General features: G+C 35.8%; 2 protein-coding genes across 5 annotated transcripts; one reads left to right on the forward strand and one right to left on the reverse strand.

Moving 5' to 3' along the window:
* Positions 1 to 2,720: 2,720 nt before the first annotated feature.
* On the reverse strand, positions 2,721 to 3,637 carry LOC101741900 (bis(5'-nucleosyl)-tetraphosphatase [asymmetrical]). The gene is made up of 3 exons (XM_012694520.2): positions 3,358 to 3,637; positions 3,176 to 3,261; positions 2,721 to 2,977 (listed from the first exon to the last, which is right to left on the reverse strand). Exons 1-3 carry the CDS (start codon positions 3,467 to 3,469, stop codon positions 2,753 to 2,755), a joined length of 423 nt encoding a protein of 140 aa, XP_012549974.1. The 5' UTR covers positions 3,470 to 3,637; the 3' UTR covers positions 2,721 to 2,752.
* A 1,556-nt stretch (positions 3,638 to 5,193) lies between these two features.
* Positions 5,194 to 21,137, forward strand: LOC101738516 (centromere-associated protein E). Of its 4 annotated transcripts, XM_062674081.1 has the most exons (21): positions 5,247 to 5,265; positions 5,346 to 5,400; positions 5,510 to 5,903; positions 6,203 to 6,391; positions 6,674 to 6,888; positions 7,777 to 8,005; positions 8,070 to 8,167; positions 8,274 to 9,717; positions 9,828 to 10,271; positions 11,158 to 13,095; positions 13,728 to 14,075; positions 14,239 to 14,568; positions 14,889 to 15,365; positions 15,441 to 15,743; positions 16,421 to 17,610; positions 17,972 to 18,226; positions 18,614 to 18,710; positions 18,897 to 19,111; positions 19,549 to 19,665; positions 20,549 to 20,668; positions 21,035 to 21,137. In XM_062674081.1, the coding sequence occupies exons 2-21, from the start codon at positions 5,365 to 5,367 to the stop codon at positions 21,077 to 21,079; spliced, it is 8,484 nt and encodes a 2,827-aa protein (XP_062530065.1). In that variant the 5' UTR covers positions 5,247 to 5,265; positions 5,346 to 5,364; the 3' UTR covers positions 21,080 to 21,137. The 4 variants fall into 4 exon arrangements, with proteins under 4 accessions (XP_021206608.2, XP_021206607.2, XP_062530067.1 ...); XM_021350933.3 differs by having other exon boundaries at positions 5,194 to 5,400; positions 16,421 to 16,479; XM_021350932.3 differs by having other exon boundaries at positions 5,195 to 5,400; positions 18,900 to 19,111.
* The last annotated feature ends 1,853 nt before the right edge of the window (positions 21,138 to 22,990 follow it).

The following is a 22,990-nucleotide window of genomic DNA, read 5'->3' on the forward strand; positions in this document are numbered from 1 at the left end:
ACCAGTTATCGACATTAAAATCATAGGTACTAGACCTTGAGACAGATTAGATCACTAGACTAGACTAAGACATTTTGGGGACTTTTTCGCGGGAACGCGAGGAGTGAAGTTGTGTGATGTGTTTTATTTTGTCTATTTAATGAATTTTAATGTTGAAACAAAGCTGCTGGACGTAACTTCTCGGGATCCTCCAAAAAGTCCACTGAAAAAATCTCAGTAAATGACCACCATTTTACTGAGATTTTATTTCATCCTATATCATCTCACCTCATTTCATTTCGTTTTCATTTGATTTTGTTGCACGGTTAAATTTGATCGGATTGGGTTCTGTAGGTGATGAGGGGCTATATAAAAAACACTTTTTGTTAAAATAGTTGTTTGGAATTTTTGTTTTAGTTTTATATTCAAATAATTGAATTCTTAATATTAAGAAAAGAGAGAAAATTTAAGAAATGAAAGAATGAAAGTTTGTATGGATAATAAAAGGTTGTATGGATAATGTAAGGTTGCATGTGTTACACGGGGGTGGTGCGGTCGATGGCACTGTACGGGGCTCCCGTGTGGTGCCACGCCCTGACCCGCGACAACGTTGCGGCGTTGCGACGTCCGCAGCGCGCGATTGCGGTCAGGGCGGTTCGTGGATACCGCACCGTCTCGTTTGAGGCGGCGTGCGTGCTAGCTGGGACGCCTCCCTGGGACCTGGAAGCGGAGGCGCTCGCTGCGGATTACGCGTGGCGATGCGATCTCCGCTCCAGGGGGGAGCCGCGTCCCGGCGCGGCGGAAGTTCGAGCGCGGAAGCTTCAATCTCGGCGTGCCGTGCTCGAGGCGTGGTCTCGCCGCCTGGCGGACCCCGCCTACGGGCGACGGACCGTCGAGGCGATCCGCCCGGTCCTCTCGGAATGGGTGAATCGCGACCGAGGACGTCTCACCTTCCGAGCGACACAGGTGCTCACGGGACACGGCTGTTTCGGTCGCTACCTGCACCTCGTCGCCCGGAGGGAGCCGACGCCGAAGTGCCACCACTGCAGTGGCTGCAACGAGGACACGGTGGAGCACACGCTCGCGTACTGCACCGCTTTCGCGGAGCAGCGCCGCGTCCTCGTTGCAAAAATAGGACCGGACTTGTCGCTTCCGACCGTCGTGGCTACGATGCTCGGCAGCGACGAGTCCTGGCAGGCGATGCTCGACTTCTGCGAGTCCACCATCTCGCAGAAGGAGGCGGCGGAACGGGAGAGGGAGAGCTCTTCTTCCCTCTCGGCGCCGTGCCGCCGCCGTCGAGCCGGGGTTCGGAGGAGGGCGTTTGTCCAGCTCCAGCCCCTATGAGGAGGCAGTCTCCTCCCGGTGATGGTCACGGGGCGACCTAAGGGGGTTGAGGCTGCGCCGCACGCTACCGTCACTCTAGCGCGCTGGCACCAGGAGGACGGGACGGCGCGTCGGCGGCTGCGGACTGCGATGCGGTCCGCATTTTCGTCGTCGCTGTCGTCGCCGAACATACTGTTGAAGAGCAACCCGGTCGGCGGTGTATCGCGTTCCGACCCGGCAGGCTGGTTCTGGCCCAGCGGGGTATCCCGGAACACCAGCGGCACCGCCCGGGCGGCCTGGTAGGGCCGCCGTACCGCGGAGACCGACGTCGTTGGTCGTCGACTATCGCCTCGACGACCCGTCGGTCGGGCGTCCTCGGGGTGGCGCCGCGTGTCTGGTTGTAGTGTTGACCGCGGGAACCCCCCTACTCTGAACGGGTTCTGACCCCGGACGGAGATCGGACGTCGGGTGTAAGAGTGCAGGGGAGTCGTTTAGTGGGTGGGCCCTAAAATCCTTGGGCCCGCGATCTGCTCTCAACACCTGCAGATCGTTGAGTCTCACATACCCCGCGCGCCCCCTAGGCGCGGGGACCTCGTAGGAGGTTCGGCCCCCGGCCCGGAAAAAAAAAAAAAAAAAAAAGGTTGCATGTGTTATGTGAATTCAAGCGTTGAGTATGTTGAAGTTGTGTGAGGTTATTTGTTATGAGTTATGTTGTCGTTTGTTAGTGGACTTGAAGGTTGTTAAGGTTAAAGAAGTCGAGAGGAAAGATTAAGGTTAAAGAAGTCTAGAAGGAGTTTAAGGTTTGAAAAGGTCGAGAAGGAGTTTAAGGTTAAAGAGGTCGAGAAGGAGTTTAAGGTTAAAGAGGTCGAGAAGGAGTTTAAGGTTAAAGAGGTCGAGAAGGAGTTTAAGGTTAAAGAGGTCGAGAAGGAGTTGTACGGGAGTTGTTGTACTCTTGTACGGGAGTCCGTACGAGTAAATACCACCGCCCTGCCTATTTCTGTCGTGAAGCAGTAATGTGTTTCAGTTTGAAGGGTATGGCCATAGATTATACACTTAATATATTTGGGTATGGCAGCCGTTGTATGTAACTATACTGAGACCTTAGAACTCATATCTCAAGCTGGGTGGCGGCATTTACGTTGTAGATGTCTATGGGCTCCGGTAACCACTTAACACCAGGTGCGCTGTGAGCTCGTCCACCCATCTAAGCAATAAAAAAAAAGTGATTATCCAACAAATAGAGATATAATTTAAAAAAGTTACTTCTGTAGTCTACAGAGGTATTTACACACCACAGAGGCATATGATATAAGATCTAGTTTGTTAATTTTTATTTTCAAACACTTATAAATATTGTTTTTTTTATGATATACATTGATCATTGGTGTATTTGGAAGTGGTACTTGAAATAGATACAATTTCAAGATTAATAATAATTTTAATAATTCGATTATCTACTTTTACATTTCTCATAAAATTCCGCAAGCAATTGTCTCATGTCTTCGTATTTTGATATTTCCTGTGCTTCTTGCAATGAGAGCCACTTCATATCTTGGTGTTCAGATGAAAGGGTGACTGTCTGTTCAGGATTTTTAAGCTTTGCCAACCAGTACACAACAGTTTTGGGTTCTCCGTTTACTTCATAATTTAAAGTTTTGTTTATGTCTTTGTAAATCTGAAATGAAGTTTTTAAAATGATTGCCTTTTTAATTTAATTAATGGCGTTGGCAATAAGTATAACATCTATAAACTGGTTTGCAGGTAAATTTAAATATTAGGTGATATCAGGATATGATTACTCCTATTATCTGTTTTTTGATTCTCTTCTACAAATACTAATATGTTGAAAAGTTCATATGAACCAATTTCTTACATCTAAGTGATCTTCGCACAGACCGGCTTCTTCTTTTGTTTCTCTCAAAGCTGTCATCCAATCAGTTTCTCCAGGATCAACATGTCCTAGTAAATTTCATGTAATTAGTGCTGAGATTAACCAATGATGATAAATTCGGTTTTGTTATTATATCGGATATGTATTAAATTCATTCATTTTACCTTTTGGTGGTGTCCAATGATGTTCTCCGTAGGATGTTTGCAGTAATAGGAATTGTATAATTTGATTATAATTTCTGAAAATAACCAAACCTGCGGCTCTTAAAGAAGACATAACTTCTATTTTATTTTAATTTTTGCATAACTTTCAACCTCATCTAGAGTGTCTAACGTAAGTATTTTCGATGAAACCATAGATTATACACTTAATATATTCGAGAGATGAAACTAATACATAGACCTAGGAACTAATTTAATAAAATAAAATAATAAATTAATTTTTTTTATGAGATTTTATGACCTGGTAACTAAGACCTTTAAGTCATGAAAAATTATAATATGGAGTGTAATTAAATGAAATGAAGATGATTAATTTGAGATATTAATCAACTGGGATGAAATTAACTGATGTGAGATGAGACGATATGGGATGAAATATAATCTCAGTAAAATGGTGGTCATTAACTGAGATTTTTCAGTGGACTTTTTGAAGGATCCCGAGAAGTTACGCCAGCGGCTTTGTTTTATTTTCCCACATTTGTGCACTTTAACAGATATTATACAATTATTAAACCACCGTTATTACACATTTGAACCTGAAGAAACATTAATATAGACCAAATAAAATAAATCACACAACTTCACTTTTCGAGCTCCCAAAAAGTCTTAAAAAATTTCAACCTACAAAATAATCATAGATAATACTATAGTTAATATATACACTTATTTGATAGTAGACCTACCAAACCAAGGTACCTTTTTTTCCTACTTATGCTGATAGCCTTGAGAGGCTATTTCAGCTTCGCCCTAACATGTAGGTGAGCTCACGGAGCTCAAACCGGAAGTCTTGCTAACACTGGCCCTAGCAAGAGCAGTGCTTCGCAGAATCTATCACCGGATCGGAAACGCGACCCACTGAGAAGATTCGACGAGAAACTCAGTGGGTTGTGTCTGTGGGTTAATTCGCTCGTCGAGCCCTTCGTCGCAAGCGACGGGTTCGACGAGGACGGTGACAGGTGCTTGTGGTACCTAAAAGTACCGATCGGGAGGATCCATGATGACGTATTTTGGGCGACGCGGCGACGTCGATTAATTACCATTCCGTCTACAGGATCGGGTATGTAATTTCCAGCGGCCACGACGAGAGGGTTCTCATGTCGTACCGCCTTTTCAAAGTGGTGAAATGATGCCGATTGTAGATACTTACTGACTGAGTCAAGCTCCAGGTCATCATGGAGATCGACGTTCCTTAAGAACCATACAAGGTACTTACGTTACATAATTTAAGTAGATACGATACCGTACGAGTAGGTACTTAGGTATGTAGGTAGGTACACTTGCTTAAAATTCTTCTTCATCTTTATTTTTTGGCTCCGGCACAGTTTGCACATTAGCCAGCGTTGAGTAATAAGATTTTTATAATTACCCATTTTATTTTATTTTATAATCCTTAGATGGGTGGACGAGCTCACAGCCCACCTGGTGTTAAGTGGTTACTAGAGCCCATAGACATCTACAACGTAAATGTGGCACCAACCTTGAGATATAAGTTTTAAGGTTTTAGTTACAACGGGTACCCCCCCTTCAAACCGAAACACATTACTGCTTCACGGCAGAAATAGGCAGGGTGGTGGTACCTACCCGTGCGGACTCGCAAAACGTCGTCCTACCACTAGTAGGTGTCATGTCAAGTTATTCAGTATTATTTCACGTTTTAAACAGTAGACATGATTTTGGTGTGTGGTTTTGGCTTTTGTTACCAAATGGCTGTATGGATGCGATTTCTTAGCCTATCCAATGGACTAATCAAATGTATGTAATACACCAATAGCGTTTGATGTTAAAATGAAACAAATTCGAATCGCAACGGCGAGGACTGCCTCCTAATAATAAAACGACAGTTTAAAAACTGTTTGTATTTGTAAAGTACCTACCTGCTTATGTGTTTATCTGTTTTATATCAATTAACATAATAAGAGTCTTAATTTCAGTTTAAAGTTAAATAAAATTATGATACCGAAGTGGAAATCTATTCTTATTCATTGGGTGAGCAGCAGATGTGCAAAACGACAGATGTTGGACAAAAAAAGTCTGTGATAGTTACTGTGTGTTCGGTTTTCATCCCATTGATCAAAGCTCTATTATCTTATTACAGATAAACTGTTATTTCAACAATGCCAATAAAGACGAAACCTCTATTAATTTAGAGTCTCTTATCAATATAATCGCTCATCTGCGTGAAAATTTTAGTTTGGACGAATCTAAATCTTCTCTACTAGAAGCGCACACCGTTGAGCAGTTTATTCTTGAAAAATATCCACATTTCAAATTTGAAAATGGAACTGTTGAGCCGGCTAGCGAGAGCGATTTTTACTTAGCCGCGTCATTGTTATTGTTCTTTGTTTGTGTGAATTCAAAACAAATTGATATAAAAAATGTTATGTGTAATAAATTGAGTGCTGACGACCAAGAGGTGATACTGAAATTTAGTAAAAACCTAATGGAGTCTTCTCCTGTTTTGTACCAGGACTTACAGGCAGCAATTACAGGTAAGAAAGGAATGAGAAAAAAAGCAAAGAAATGCATTCTAGGAACAAATGCTAATTTCGAATGGTAAATTTGGGAGTAACTTTAGAAGTGAAATGGTTGTGAAAGAAAATTATAGGAACTTGAATTGACCTGAAAAAATTGAATGGAAAAAAGTTTGTTTTTTCAAGATATTCAAGCTTGTAATCCTAATACATCCTTCTTTTGGTGAACGTCCCTTACACTGAATGCACAATTAAAATGACAGTACTACCTCACTGCTTGATTGTACTGTGACAGTAAATATTAATCTATTTTACAGATGCATGTGGTCAACAAATAATACCATCCACTGGTGTACCTCATTCCATTATGACTGAGACTCCTCCAGCTCTGAGGTCATTGCACAGTGAAGTACGCCGTCTGCAGGTAGCACTTGATGCTGAGAGGTTCGACCGTAATTACTTGCAAGATGAATTGGCCAGGACTAATTCTAAATTAGAAAAGTTGGGTAGGTGATTTAAAAAGAATTGTTACAAGTGCTAAGAAATAATTTTACTAAGATTGAAGAAATTTTATGTAATGCATTATTTGTCACCTTCTCTTTTTCAAAAACATTTTTATGATGAATCTGAATATATTTTATGAACAATCATTAAAAAAAAAAAATGTATATAGAGCAAAATTATTTCTTTAAATCATAAAAATTAAAATCTTACCCTTATCCCTTTTCAAAATAATGGACTTAATTGACGTCTACTACTTACCTCCTTGTTTACTTTTTACATGTTAGCTAAAGACAAGGAACAATATAAACTTGAAATCATGGATTTGAAAGCTCAGATATCACTGTGTTGTGGACAAGAGGAAAATGCTAAAAGCTCAGAAACTAAAGCTGATCTTTCCACTAAACTTGCTAAAGACCTACAGGAGATGGAAGAGAGACTAGTCCAGATCAAAGGAGAGTTAGATGATGTTGTCTATGAAAGAGATTCATTTAGAGCCAAGGTATTTGTTATTTGTGAAATAGTATTGAAACTTGAGTACAGATATTATGACTGTCAGTCTGAATATAAAATGCACTTACTTATTAATGATTGTGCTTTTTGGTGTTGAATGTGTACCAATAGGCTTCTCAGTGAAATTTGGCTGTGTAGTGTCACCCTAGAATAGCACGACCTGTTATTGTAAAAGGGACTAAATAATTTACTGAAGATTGGGCTGCTGTATGCTGAGGCTGCTATTCTTTGACTATTACACCAGCATATCACTTGTGGTAATGCTTATTTATAAATTCACATTGGTTTGAAGGTAAAAAACAAAGTGAATGTCTTCTGACTAGGCAGGTGAAGTTGCTCGGTAGATCAACGGTCCAAATTTTTAGAACTTGTATATATGCAAGCTTATTTTGAAAATGTTATTAGTGAGATTCAGACATCTGTCAAATAAATGTCTTGGGGTTCTATGATGCTACCGGTACAATACCTTTGTCAGAGACAGCTGTAATTTAATGTATTTGAAACTGACTATGTGTCTCAACTTGGTTAGTGACATTCATATTGTGATGTCTATGCGCTCTCTTAGGTATTAAGCTTGTTCACTCATAAATGTACTATATACAAAAAAAGATTCTACGAGAATGAAATGGTTGAATACAATTTACAAAAAAATGTGTATAGAAACTGTTTTATTATCCAGATACCCTATGTAGACAATATCTTGATCTGTTTGGATCAAATAGTTTTCTAAGAAAAATATAAATTACTAAAAGTTCATGAATCCCATTTGAATATTAAAAAAAATCTTATTTTAATAAAGTTACATTAGCTATTCATCTGTAGAAGTAAAGTACTAATTTCAGGATGTTTCAATTAATGTACAACAACATAATTGTAGATTGAAGAACTCAAAAAGGATCGTGATAAATGGTTTGGTCTCAGTCAACAAGAGTCTACTCGAGTGAGCCAGTTATCTGAACAACTTGAAATTGAGAAACAGCATGTAGCTACATTAAAAGAACTGGTTACTGAATTCCGTCAACATAATAGATTGAATCATTTTGACTCAAGTTTATTGGAATGTGATGACCCTGATGCTAGTATGCAGATTTTACAACATAATTCTTGTAAGTTTTAAAGCACTACTTAGTTTTTTTCCAATCAGTAAAAATAATCACAAATTCATTGTAGCTATATCCAGTGAAGTATGCGCGAATGTAGTTGAAGTCCAGTTAGGAGAAGAAAGAGCAAAGATTGTCGAATTAAAACAACAGATACAGGATTTACAGGTGAGACTATAAATATAATTGAAATTATAAATTAATGCTGAACATATAAATTGCTAGTAAAGAGCTCATAAGAAGCAGATAGTATTAATATTATTCAACTATGCAGGACCAACTAAATGACATTAATAAAAAATCTCAACAAGACAAATATTCTTATGGATTAGAATTGTCTGAGAAAGAATCCGAAATATTTAATCTAAAACATCGTATCAATGAGGAAATTGAGCAGAAAGACCATCTCAAAATGTACTATGACAATGAAATTACTAAATTAAACAATGAGATCAATGAATTGGAACAGCGTCTCAAAGATAATGGTGAGAATTCCAGGAATATTATTGAAAGGAAAATGCTTGAGATTCAGACATTGCAAGAAGAAAAACTGTCCTTACTACAAAGCTTAGATGACGAAAGTGCTAAACTTGAAAATGTGATACAAAGCTTAAAGAAAGAGCTTGAAACAGAGAGGCAGTTAAAAGCTAATATGAAAGAAAGTTACGAAAGCCATATTATGAAACTTAATGAAAAAATGTTGAATAGGAATAATGAGCTAGTTGAGTTACAAAATAATGTATGTTCACAAAGTGAAACTATAGAAGGTTTATACCTAGATTTGAGAAAAGAAAATGAAAAAAGAGAAGAATTAATAAATAAATTTGATACAGACAAAAAACAACTCAATGAACAAGTCAATGATTTAAGCAGAGATATAATTGCCAAATCCAATGAAATTGTAAACTTGAAAATGATTTTAGATCAAAAAACAAATCTTATCGAGGAGTTATATAAAGAACTGAATAATAATAAAGCTTCATTGTCGACAATCATAGAGGACAATAATCTTTTGGAACAAACTAAAGCTAAACTATTGATTGAAGTAAATAAACGTGATACAAGACTAGAGGAGATCTATAAAGACATTGAAAACCTCAAATTGGTTTTAACTGAAGAGAAAGATAAACTTATTTTCGATTTGGATGAAAGAAATGCAACCATAAACACCTTAAAAAATCAGCTGGAAAGTGAGATTAATTACAAAGTAGGCTTACAAAATGAATTGGCACAACTTCAAAAAAGTAGAATTGAATTATCAGACACTGTTAAGAAAATGAACAATGACTTAATAGAATTACAAAAAGTAATTGATGACAAAGATCTTATTGTTGAAGAACTTAATAAACAAAATGCTGTTTTTAATGCTAAAATAAATGAAGCGAAAGTAGAAAATGAAAAACTTTTTGAAGATTTAAAAAAACAAACTGAGGACAATTCTAAAAAGGAAAGTTGTATTAAGTCATTAGAACTTCAAATTGAAAATATACAGACAACTTTTAAAAAACAGCTGCTGGAAAGAGATGAAGCTTTAAAGAAAATTACAAATGCTTTAGATATAGAAGCCACTGAAAAAGAAATGGCCCTGAGTAATCTAAATAAGCTAAATATATTAAAAGTTAACTTAGAAAAAGAAATATCGGACGAGACACTTAATAATTCGGAACTTCAAATTAAAAATGATGAATTAGCTCATGTTATATCAGAAAATAAAACAGGTATTTATTTTTAACTATTTTACAATTAAAAAATAATTACTTGTTGTTTAAAAAAACTTTCATACATTTTATAATTTTTTATCCTAACCTCGTATAAATTAATATTTTAGTAATAGAAAACTTAGAACAAAGTTTACAAGCAGAAAAGCAGACATATAGAGAGCTTGAAAGTAATTTTAATTTAAAGATATCTGCTATGACTGCTCAAATTGATGAATCTGAGAAAATTAAACTAGATATGATATTGGAACATGAACAGTTTGCCCAAAATAAAGATTTTGTTATACAAGGACTTGAAAGGGATAATGAACTCCTTAAAAAGCAAATAGAACACTTAGCAGAAAAAATATTACACATTGAAAATGAAAAGAAAGCATTAAATGAAAAGTTAAGTGATGAACTTTCACATAAGATGGATATTGAAGAGACCTGTAAAAATCAATGTGTTTTATTGGAAAATGTTAATGATGAATTAAAAGCTAAAATTGATGAAATAACTAAGTTGAGATCTGAATTAAAGTCTGCTGCAATAAATCTTGAGAAAACACATGCTGGTAAGCACTTTAAATAAGATATTCTTTTTATTTATTTATTGCCCTTGTAGACAGACGAGCATACGGCCCACCTGATGTTGAGTGGTTACCGTCGCCCATGGACTTCAGCAATGCCAGGGGCAGAGCCAAGCCGCTGCCTATCGCTTAATACTCTCCACAAGCCTCGTTTGAAGAAGGTGGTGTTTACATTTGATATTGGATATTTACTGTTCTATCTAGATCACCAGTATATACGTGTCAACAATGTTGTATGCATATCTAATTTAAAGAGAACATCGTCGACTCAGAACCGAACACGGTATACTTGCGCGGTTTTCAATCTTATTATTGTTGGGAACTTGTAGATATGTAAACATATTTTTTCTATTGAGTTGAAACAACATAGCTCACTTGGTGCTATAGCTGCTAGATTCTATATGACCATGGACATGATGTGAGCTCCCTAAAGCCTCAATCCTATTGTACAATGGTTGTCCCACCCTTCAAACGGGAAATAATTACAGCATCATATGCAATATTTTTATTAATCCGAATATAACAGATTATATGTTTGTTTTTGTCTTAAATACTTTTTGGCAACATCTTTCTACTGGGCATTATACATTTTTATTGAAAGGGTAGCACATCCTTTATCCCAATGAATGTAACTGGAACCTACACTTTATGCTGTAAGTTGAAGATGAAAGCATTTATATATGGGAAACCCTTAAAAATAGTAATGTACTAGTGACATTGCGTCAAACCGTACTTTGATCATTGTTGAATGTATGAAATATATTATTATAAATAATCATACACGACCTATTGTAACTTAATTATTATAGTTATAGTCATAAAATGTGAACCAACAAATAACATTTTTTTTATAACTGAAATTGCTTTTCAGACATTGAAAGTTTAAATGATAAAATGCTTAACGGTAATCACGAGGCGCAAGTTGTTGTATCTCAAAAAGATACATTAATAGCAAACTTAAAACAAAACTTATTAGATATTACAAAATTAAATGAAGAATTAGAACACACACTAGAAAGTAAAAACTTAATGATTGAATTGTTGAAAAAGGAAAAAGAAAGCTTACAGCGTTCTTCACAAGATTATAATAATAAATATGAATCAAAACTGAAAGAAAAAGTTGAATTCATTGTTAACTTAGAACATCAATTGAAGACCAAAGAAATTGAAATTAATTCCATAAAAACCCAACTAGGACAAAATGAAATACAATGGCAAACAGAAAAGCTTGAACTGACGAACTCTCTGCAATGTAAACAAATAGAAATAACTGAATTAAAAACGAAGATTACTGAACTTGAACAAACACTTAATGATTGCGAAGACAGGAATAATAACCTAAGAAACGCTTTTGATGAACTAGTTGATGAACAACAAGAAAAAACTCTTAAGTTTGAAGATGAAATTTCTACCCTAAGAGAAGCACTTCAGTTAGAACAATACAAATGCTTAGAAATAGATGAACACAGAAATATGTTGGAATCTCAATTAACTGAAGAAAAGGCGATAAAGGATGCTTTGGAAAATGAAAAGAAAATTCTTTCAGAAGAGAAATGTAATATATCTGATGAATATAAAGATTTGCTTAATGACAAAGCTATACTTGCGCAGGAAGTATGTGAAGAAAGATCAGTTCGTAGAATAGTGGAAGAAGAAAAGAATAATTTACTTTTAGAAAAACATGCTCTTGAAGAGCAGCTACACAATGAAGTATCCATTAAAATCAGTCTTCTAGAAGAAAAAGCATGCCTAGGTCAGCAACTCATAGAGGAACGGCTAGTTAGAGAACTTATTGAAAAAGAAAAAGAAGATGTGGTTGCAGATAGAATGGCAGTACAGCAAAAGCTTGTACAGTGTGAGACGAAAATAACTGGGCTTGTTAAAGAAATTGAATGTTTGGTTCAAAGGAAATCTGCCCTGGAACACGAAATAATTATTGAAAAGAAGTGTAATACAGAAGTAAGTGCAGAATTAGCTTCGGCTATAGAAGAATTTGAATGTGTTAAATCAAAATACAATGTCGTAAAAACCGAGAACAAGAAGTTAATGTCTGAAGTTTCTGAATTGAGTCAAAACAATGTAGAATTACAAGACAACGTAGATACCGCTCGAGAAGAATTAACAACTTTGAATTGTAAATATAATGAAATTCTTTCAGAAAGAAATCAGTTACGTTCTGAAAATGAGCACTTGAAATTGTTAGAAGAAGAAACAAAAAATAAATTCAATGTAACTAAGAAAGCACTTGAACAGGTAGACTCAGAATTAGTTAAAGTGGGATCTGAGAATTCCATGCTACTTTCTGAACTGGAAAACTTGAAATCTAGGGAAGAAGCATTAATTGACAAATTAAATGTAGCAAATAAAGAATTAGAAGAAATGAAATCTAACTATAATGTATTGGAAAATGAGAACAATAAGCTTATTTCTAAAGTAGAGCTGCTAAAATCTAATGAAAAAGAACTTAAAAATAAATTAGAAGAAATGGAATTAAACTATCATGAATTACTTTCTGAAAAAGAAAACTTAGTTTCACAAATTAATCATCTCAAAACAGAAACAGCAGAGATTACACTAGCAAATGAAATGCTAGGCAAAGAAAACCAGTTCTTGATATCAGAAAAAGAACGAGTATTTGAATCGCTAACAAACGAAAAACATGTTTTGGATCAAATTGAAAATGAAAAGAGAAATTTAGAAAAAAATATTTTAGAAATCAATGAAATTCATAGTCTTGAATTAAAAGCGAAGACTGAAGAACTTAACAGCTTAACAAAAATGATGGAACAGATGAAAACAAAAAATGACAGTGAGTATGAATTACTATTAAAATGTTTAATGAATTCCTTTTAGTATTATATTATTATTATTATATTAGTTTATTATATTAGTATTATTGATCTAATTAACACTTACACGCTGGGTCTCGGAATAAAAAAACTCACCAAAGTATAAATTAAAACTGTAGTTATTAGAACACTGACATATTGCGTTATTTTGCGATAGCTTTTGTCTTTTTCCATACTTCAGACTACTTCAGATTTTTTCTATACTTCATGATGATTTTTTCCATACTTCATGATTTTTTACAATTTTTGTCTGTCTGTTTGTTCCGGCTAATCTCTGGAACGGCTATACCGATTTTGACGAGACTTTCACTGATAGGTAACTGATGATATAAGGAGTAACTTAGGCTACTTTTTTTAGAATAGCTTCGCCTCGCGGCGTCATCCGCGGTACGACAATAACCGCGGGTAACATCGCGGGACTCCGCTATCAATAATAAAATTTAATGTTTCCGAAGCGAAGCGAGGGCGGGTCCCTAGTAAATACTAAAAATTAAAATGCAATTGATGACAGTGCGGTATATAGAGACTGTATTTTGTATTTATTTTGTTGCAGTGAAGCCCTCTAAAATTATAAGAGACTTTTCTTTTTCAGATCAACAAGAAATGAACAAAAAAATATCCAATACTTTGAATAAGAATATTGAGTATATTTTTGAAGAATTAAAAGAAAACAGTCCAAACAGTGAAACCCTACAAAAAATTCAAGGTTTCACTGAGTTTGAAAATTTAATGGACGATGAGAAATGTAATGTGCTAGCAAAAATAGTTGAATATCTTATTAATGAAGTGGTACTAAAGAGTAAGATAGAAAAAGCACTAGAAAATGAAAAAACCACATTAAGCGAGATCCAAGAAATGTGTAACCAGAAGGAAATTAAAATATTTGAATTAGAAACTGAAGTAAAAACTTTACAACAAACTATAACTGAATATAAGACTGGTCAGTAAATATTTAATGTTGTATTTCTCTTTGAAAATTTTAATAAAGTTAGTGTAGAATTTATTAAACTAGTGTGGGCACAAATGGATCATCTTTGTTTATTGTATTTGTAAGAAAAACATTATTAAGATTAAAAAAAATATATGTTTTAAATATTTTTCAGAATTTTCTAAAAAAACCGAAACATACACAACATCTATGAGTTCTAAATCTAAGGACGTACAAACTTTGTTACAAGAAAATCAAACGCTTCACAGTGACTTGGATGATGTCAAACAACAATTGGAATTAAAAGTGCATTCATTGAAGGAGAAATTAACAGATAATGAGAATCTAACCGACAAGCTCAAAAAGAGTTATGAATGTCAGATAGATAACTTGAATGTTATGGTGACTAAACTGACTAATTATTTGAAAGACAAAGTATTGGAATTGGATATGTTACGGAAGGAGAAAGATGAGTTGCAGCATGCAGTTGAAAAAAGCAATGAAGGTAATATATAGCTATGGTATATTTAGTATGGCTTTTGTCGCTTCATATGTTCTGACAGTTTTCCTGTGAAGGGATTCAAATGCCAAGATTTAACGTAAACTCACGCCAAAATTTGTAGAATTAATGTACTATAACTTTCTTCTCTAAAAGGATAATAAAAAAATTTATTATATTTCTAGAGATTCATTTTTTAGTGTAACTATTAAATATCAGGAAAGGATTCATTTGGACAGAAGCTTTTAGGAAAAATATGTAAAAGCGAGATGTTGAAAGAGAAAAAGACTTCTATAAACAACCTAATAAATTTTTTTTACTCACAGGTATAAAATCTCTAGAAGATAATCTAAAACTAGCAATGCAGAATCAAGAGAAACAAATTAACGATTTCGAATCTGAACGTCAAGTTCTGAGAAACATGATAACTGTGACCGAATCCATAATGGAGGATCAGAAGACTGGTTTTAATAATACACTCTCTGAATATTTGAAAAACATTGAAACTTTAAAATTAGAAAACAAAGACATTAAACAAACTTTCGAACAGGATACTTTGTTATTACAAACAAAATTAAAGGAAAATGACAATATAATCCAAATGCTAATGAAAGAATTGACTGACGTCAAAAACGAAAAGGTTGATATTGAAAAGAATTTGAGTGAAGTACAGGTACAGTTAGAGACTATAACAGCGGAACTGAATGCAGTCAGTAACGAACTGGATTTGAAGAAAATTGAATATGAAAAACTTGAGGCGTGTAACAGATCCGTGACAGAAGAACTTGAGAGACATAAAAAGGGTAAGTACATATAATTCAATTATGGGTACTCATTAATGGGTAATTTGGGACTTAAAGATTAATGCATATTTTTAGATGTAGATTGTTTAGTAAAACATAACAAGGAACTGTCAAATCAACATGAAATATTACTAATGCAATTACAAGAGTTTGAAGACTTGAAGAGAGATTTGATGGAACAAAATGAACTTAATAAACATGCAGAATTGATACTCAAAGAGAAAACTGATTATATAGATGCAATTGAAGAAAAATTAAGTGGACTCATGCATGAGCTTGCAGCTAAAGACGCCGTCATATTAGAAAAGGCAGCTGTGGTAGATTGTCTCAATAATGAAAATGTTAAATTAATCAAAGCTATGGAAGAAAGGAATACTTGTGAGTATTAAATTTTGTTTAAACCATTACCTATTTGTTGTATTGCTTTCTCGCTCATAAACAATTTTAAGACACTGTTAAGTGCTGGTTAAGTATCTCCAGTCGGCGTCGATGCGCCACTTCGATAAAGCGGCACGACACGAGAACCCTTTCATCGTGGCCGCCGGTAACTACATTCCCGATCCTGCGGACAGAATGGAAAGCAGTCGACGTCGCCCAAAACACGTCATATCGGATCCTCCCGATCCACTAACGGTGCTTCTAGGTACTTCAAGCACCGGTCACCGTTCTCGTCGAACCCGTCGCTTGCGACGAAGGGCTCGACGAGTAAATTAACTCCCAGACACAGCCCACTGAGTTTCTCGCCGGATCTTCTCAGTGGGTCGCGTTTCCGATCCGGTGGTAGATTCTGCGAAGCACGGCTCTTGCTAGGGTTCGTGTTAGCAACGTCATCAGGTTTGAGCCCCGTGAGCTCACCTACAAACGTTAGGGTTACGCTGAAATAGCCTCTCAAGGCTCTCAGCTTAGGTAGGAAAAAAAAAAGTGCTGGGAATTTGTAATTTATTAACTAATTGTAAGTAATGCTTGCTACAACCGTTAGTAACTGAATTTTTTTTTTTGGCAGTTTACAATATACACTGAGTAGTTGCAAAAACATAATAAATCATTGTTTATAGATACTGCAGCAAACCAAGAGACGAGTCCAGAAGCAATTCAAGACGTTCACAGAGATCAGGTAGATAACTACTCCGAAATTACTCAGTCGTCACTGAAGAGTCTAAATACTATTAATGATTTGGAAAAAATATTACGCGATAAGAACCGTACAATAACAACATTACAAAGTGATGTAAGTTACATGAAGTCATTGATGGCCGAGTCCGAAACAAGACTTATGGACGTCACCAAAGAACTCGAACTCAGCAAGGAGAGCTGTCAGCAACTGTCGCATCAGTTGAAGAAAATAGTGTATCAGAAAAACGAAGAAATCGCCGAACTCAAGAAGCAAGTTAACAAATTGACCGTTATGGAAAACAGGGCCAGTCAGATTATTAAAGTGTCCGCGAAGTACCAGGCGATTATACTGAGGCGCATAGCCGAAATCAAATCTAATACAGTCTTGAAGGAACTCACGAATTTCGGAAACTCGAATACTTGCGACAACGAACTACGGCGCAACTTGAACGCTGGCACCATCACCATGGAAGATTTGGAAAACTTTTTGGAGACCACAGAGAGACATCTGCGACGATGCTCTGAGAAACAGATCGCACTGCAGAAGGAACGAGACAGACTGAGCGAAGTGAACAGAATCAACGAGTCAGAAATCATCAACCTGAAGAAGTTCTTGACGGAAATGTCGGTCACGTTCCAAACATTCAATTCTGTGAAGGACTTGTACGCGCAGAAGTTGACTCGAGTCGTTTCGATTCAGAGGACGGTCAGACGAGAAATATTAAGCCTTGATGGGCACATCAATGATTCGGACATGTGTAAATTAGAAAGAGGATACGCGGCCGTAATGCAAGACCTGGCTGAGTGCGCTTTGACCATGCAGAGGTGGGTCGAGAAGTCCGTCTCGCGAGCCGTATCGCCTGAGAAAATTAAACAGGCGTTTGCGAGCGACAACGAGCGCGCCTCCTTCGCGTCGGCGACGTTTCAGAACGCCGGTCTCGAAGTACAACTTGAGGAGTTGGAGAATACGTTCCAGAAGCTTCTAGCAGAGGTCGCGGCGGGGCGTGACGTGGCGGGGCGGGGCGCGTCGGGACGGGGCGTGGCGGGGCGGGGCGCGGCGCCGGAGTCGAGCGCGCTGTCGGAGGTGCGCGCCGAGTACGAGGACAAACTCAACTGCATGAAAGCCAAAATGGTCAGTATCCTACCCCTCCTCTTGTTAATATTGCTCTATCAAATCGTGTGGTGGTTTTATCTGCATATGGATCACTGACCTGTTCGTTTACCTGTGTGGCTCGTTATGTCGATTATTTATTAAATAAATTATGTTTTAATGGATACTTTGGTTTTATTTTTTGTTTGTTTCGAGTGTTCATTAAAACGTTGTAGTTTAGTTCCTTTGCTTGTTGAAGCTACGTTCCGACGCAAGGTAATTTCATTTGTTTGATGCATGCTTTTTCATGAGTGCACGTCAATGAATTTTTTTGCATGATCGTTTGGTCAGTCAGTACGAGCAGCCAAGTCTTTCGGTACGAACTAAATTCACGAATTTTCAGAAACAACTGTACCAAGAGCAAATAGCCATTTTTAAGGAGAAACAACGGGAAGACATTTCTGTCCTCGAACAAGAACTAGAAAAAGCTCGAGATAAATTAGCTGAGTCGAGTAGAGCTTACGAGGAGCACATCAGGGGGTTGACCGCCGAGCTTTGGAGCGTCGGGGAGAAGTTCCTCGTACAGAGGGACGAGGCGGAGTGGTTGAGACGCAAGCAGAAGTCCGGCTCGCTCATGTCCCTACAACACGTTCATTCAGTATGTACTCAATTTTCATGCAATCATTATACACTAATCGTATATTCATAAACAAATTTATTAAATTTAATTCACGAGATTAACTTGTTGATTTCAATTAACTCATGAATCACAGTGGAAGAAATTGATACCTTAAAGCAGCGGTTCCCAAACTTATTTTGTCTACTGCCCACTTTGAGAATAAATTATTTTTTAACGCCCCCATTTTTTCACTTACTAAAAACCACAAGGGGGCGTTATCGCCCACTTTGGGAAAGGCTGCCTTAAAGTGTTTATCTTAACCCATAGACATTAGAACGTGAACACTACAATCTACCTTGAGACTTATGGCTTATGGCCCGGCCCACCTCCTGTAAAATATTGTATTATTTATAACATTATTTGCAGTCTGGTCTTGCCCCACCTCGAGAGGAGTCGTCTCGTGCTTCCGACGCACACTCGCTCCGTTCGTTACCTGTCAATAACAATGCTAATTCAAAGAAAGGTATGTACGTACCTTCTAATATATTTGTTAAATTTGAATGCTTAATTTAATTAATAAGATTAAATTAAATATCACATTAGGATATAATCCCTAAGCAAAACCCCCGAAAATTTGTGTTGGAATTGGAAAGCGTCTCCGATTCCCCCCAATCTACTGTACCTAAAGTATATTATATTTTAATATTAGAAGGTCGCGGCCTCCACATGTCCGACGAAGGCGAAGTGTTTGACAACCGCTGGATCAACGAGTTGTCGGCGACGCCGCGCCGCGAGCCGCCGCCGCCGCCCGGCGTCCGCCTGTCCGAGCTCCGCTGGAGAAATTCCCTCTGTCCTCCTCACCTGAAGAGTTCGTATCCCGCTGAAACACAATTCGCTTCAGCCTTGGACGAGGAAGATATAAAGGTAATTGTTGAAACTTTTGGAAATTTGAAGCCGTCATGCCCTACAGGATAAGACGGCCGGGCATTTGTAGCGAGCAATGCGACAGTACCGGTGTTCGAATCTCGCCGTCAGGTATTTTTTCTAATTTACACATGTTTAAAATCGAATGATAATTTTATTCATGTTTTCTCTTTAACGAATGTTACCTAAGAAATTTAAAAAAGTAATAACAAGATTAAGAAGTCGATTAAAGCCTAAAAAATATATCACCACTAAGTATTCTATTATTCTTCAATAAATTCAACGGTTCTTTATTATTAAGTGATATTATTATATTTTATTGTAAGTTTATGTTATTTTGATGTTAACAAAATAGAAGATTCAATTTATTATTTTCATGAAATTTTTATAACAAAATTTAATTTATTTACGTATGTAAACAACATTCATAATTGCAGTGCGTTGGAGCCAACACGACCTGTGGAAAACAGCAAAGGAAAGAAGTCGGTATAACAGCTTACAAGAAACCCGGACCTCCCACACCGAGCAAACAAGCTGGGAGACTTTCCGCTACCGTGAGTGTTCAAGTTAACGACGAATGTTCGATTCAATATAAAAACATTTAACATTAGACGTGGCCCGCGAAAAATTAATATTCCCGTGTCATATTTATTCAGAATTATCGCGAGCGAAACCGCGTGTAAAAGCTAGTGTATATAAAAATAGGCAGACTAAATAGTTTAGAAACTTTTTCTCCCGTTTGTTAAGTTTTTCTTGTCAACAGGCTTTAATGTTATTAATGAAATATATGTAGGTGTCAATGTTAATACGCTTTTATTACCTTCAGACGTAAGTATGTTTCTAACGGAATCTTTGAACATGATTTTGACCACCTTCGGAACGTCGGATAACTCGAAATTTGGTATACTTATTAAGGACCGATGACAATTCAATATTTAAAAACAATATGAAAAAATTGAAATTTAACAAAAAAATTAATAATAAATAATAGTTTAAAAAAAAACTAACAAAAAAGGATATTATCAAAATAACCCTTCTACTCATATCTGTTCATAAAATATTTATAACTACTGATAACCATGCACCCCACGCTTTTTTTTTACAAAAAAATCATTATTTTATTTTTAATTCAAATTTATTGAAATTTATTTTCTATTTTTTAGTTGGATTTTCTATAAAAGCGTATTTTTTGGTTTTTTTAAAACTATTATGTATTTTTCATTTTTTAGTTGAATTTCAATTTTTTCAATATTTTTTTTCAATTTTTAATTAATTATTGAATTGTCATCGTTCCTTAATAAGTATACCAAATTTCAAGTTAATCCGACGTTTTGAAGGGGGTCAAAATCATGTTCAAAGATTCCGTTACAAACCACCGGGCGATGATAAGTTTTTTTTTCTTTTTTTTTTTTAATAATTTGATTGCTGAATGTACAGGACTCTGAGCTCCGCGAGTCGCTCCGCGTGGAAGCCGACCCCCAGCCCTCGTCTCGTCGGACGGGCACCCCTTCGAGGTTCCGTTTCATGTTCCGTTCAAACAAAAACGACACAAACGAAGTAAGTTTTCAATTGTATATAACTTTGTTTCTGAACGAAAATTTCGAATGTAACAGAGAGAGATCTATAGAAAACATTGACGGGGTTCGGTGAATCCCCTAATTAATTTGTTTAGTCTAAAATGTAAATGTTCATGAAAACGATGTGTACAGGAGTAAAGATATTATAACATAGATTTTTGTTGCGTTTCAAAAAGGATGTTTTGATATTGCAAAGATGGATTAGTATGTAGTGATTTTTGTAATTTTACCGTTCATTATTTTTATGAAAAAATACTTTTCTTAGTAGTTTTGTTTTCAGAATCTTTGCCCTCCCTCTGTAGCTATATGTTTAATGTTCATTAATAATCTATGTATTATATTACAGGGAACACCTCGCAGAAGATTAAGTAATATTTTTAGAATGAAATAAAATTTCGTCAGCGTGCTCCAGTTTTTTTTTTTAATTAAATAAACGTATTTATTGCTAATGATTGTTTTATTTTCATTCCGCTCTAGTAATTTCAGAGGATATAATGAATAAATAATGGTTTAAATACTAATAACGGGGTTAGGTATATTGAATACACTTCCGGATACAAAGGTGAAACGATTTTTTTTAAATATACTACGTAATGACAACTGCAGTTCAACAAAGGAAAAATCGACAATTCCTATTCAAAGTTTTTTATTGAATGACCGTCTCTACGCCTCTGCTGTTTTGATTTTGTTTTACGCATAACCTGTTTGTGGGATGTTTGAAAGCGGTGGGAAATTCTGGAATATTCATAATCTTATGAGATTTTTTTTTCTTGTATTAATTTATTGATAAATAAACTTACACTTGAAATATAATCGTGTTTATTAACTGTTATTATTGTATATTATGATCAGGATGATACTGTGAAATATAGTTTGTGCGAAACAGTAGTTTCCTCAAGAGCGTGTTTGCTTTGTTTTTCCGTATTGAACATTTATTTTGCATTAAAATGTTATATTCGTCTTAATGAAACATCTGAATTTAATTTTTTTTATCATCATCATTCTTAGTACTCCAGTAATATATTGCAATAAGTCAAATCATACAGCAAGACGACAGATGCAGAATAATATACCCGATGTCGTCCAGCATTGGCGATTGAGGCGTATTGAAGGAGAGGTGGTGTTTTTCATTAAATTAAACAAGTAGTACACATTTATAAATAATTTAATTCCATAAGAAGTACACAAAATCTATAGCACCAAACATTACAAACAAAAACGTACAAAATTGTGCCTACTTTTTCATTTAAATATTTATAAGAATCATTACTACACTAAAGAGATGTTGAGACGCAGAACGCAGCATAGCAGCGCCCAATTGACAGGACAAAGCAATGAACTACGGAAACAGAGGTCGTGAGAGTAATCTGTGACGCAAAATATTGAAAAAATATTATTTAATTACTATTTAAACCAGACCATTTTTGTCTTTTATCAAAATTTATTACCATTATTATATAATATATTTACTTTGCATTATTTACTGGTGGTGGTGGGACCTCTTGCGAGTATAAGCAATAAATAAATAAAAAACAGCATTGAGCCAAATCTGTGTAACATTTCATATCAGGCATTTGTCCGCCGCTTCATACTTAAATAAAACATTACTAGATCAGTCGTCCTACTGCGTCTACTACCCCTGCGTCTCAACATGATATCCTTATTTTCATAGAATGTTAGACGAAGTGTACAGAACAACGATTTATAATACTATTATATCAACGGTAACTTTGAAATGAAATTTCAACTGTACCTAGACTGTATCAAAAAATCAGTTCAATATGTTCCAAACATCTATTTCATAAAAATATGGAAGGAAAAAAATCATGTGTAGTATATTTCCTTAGTACATATTTTTATAGCGCTTTACTTTATTCATAGACACCGTCTTAAAATTATACATTAATGTACTTGAGTTTGCGTCGCGCGTGGTTTTTGGCGACGAAAAATAAGGATTAGGGATGGCACAAGATATATTTTGGCGACTTTAGACTTGTTCAAATGTGCTCTGAACGGATTTGCAAACATGATTTTATATATTTTATGATAATACCGTGAAAATTAAATTGAATTGTGTATATGATTACTATATTAAGAGATAAAAAAATATATTTATATTTTCAAAAAATAATTATAAATTTGACTGTTATTGCACTATTGATGCAGCAATCATTATTGTATTAGGTGATGCTTGTTCTAAGTTTATAAATAAATAAATATTTAAGGGTCAAAGTGATGAGTATCTGCAGTCCCACAAACATCAAGATATGAATATGTTAAAATCCAATTCGGCGTGTTAAGT

This window comes from Bombyx mori, chromosome 19 (assembly GCF_030269925.1).
Source record: "Bombyx mori chromosome 19, ASM3026992v2".
Lineage (NCBI taxonomy): Eukaryota > Metazoa > Arthropoda > Insecta > Lepidoptera > Bombycidae > Bombyx > Bombyx mori.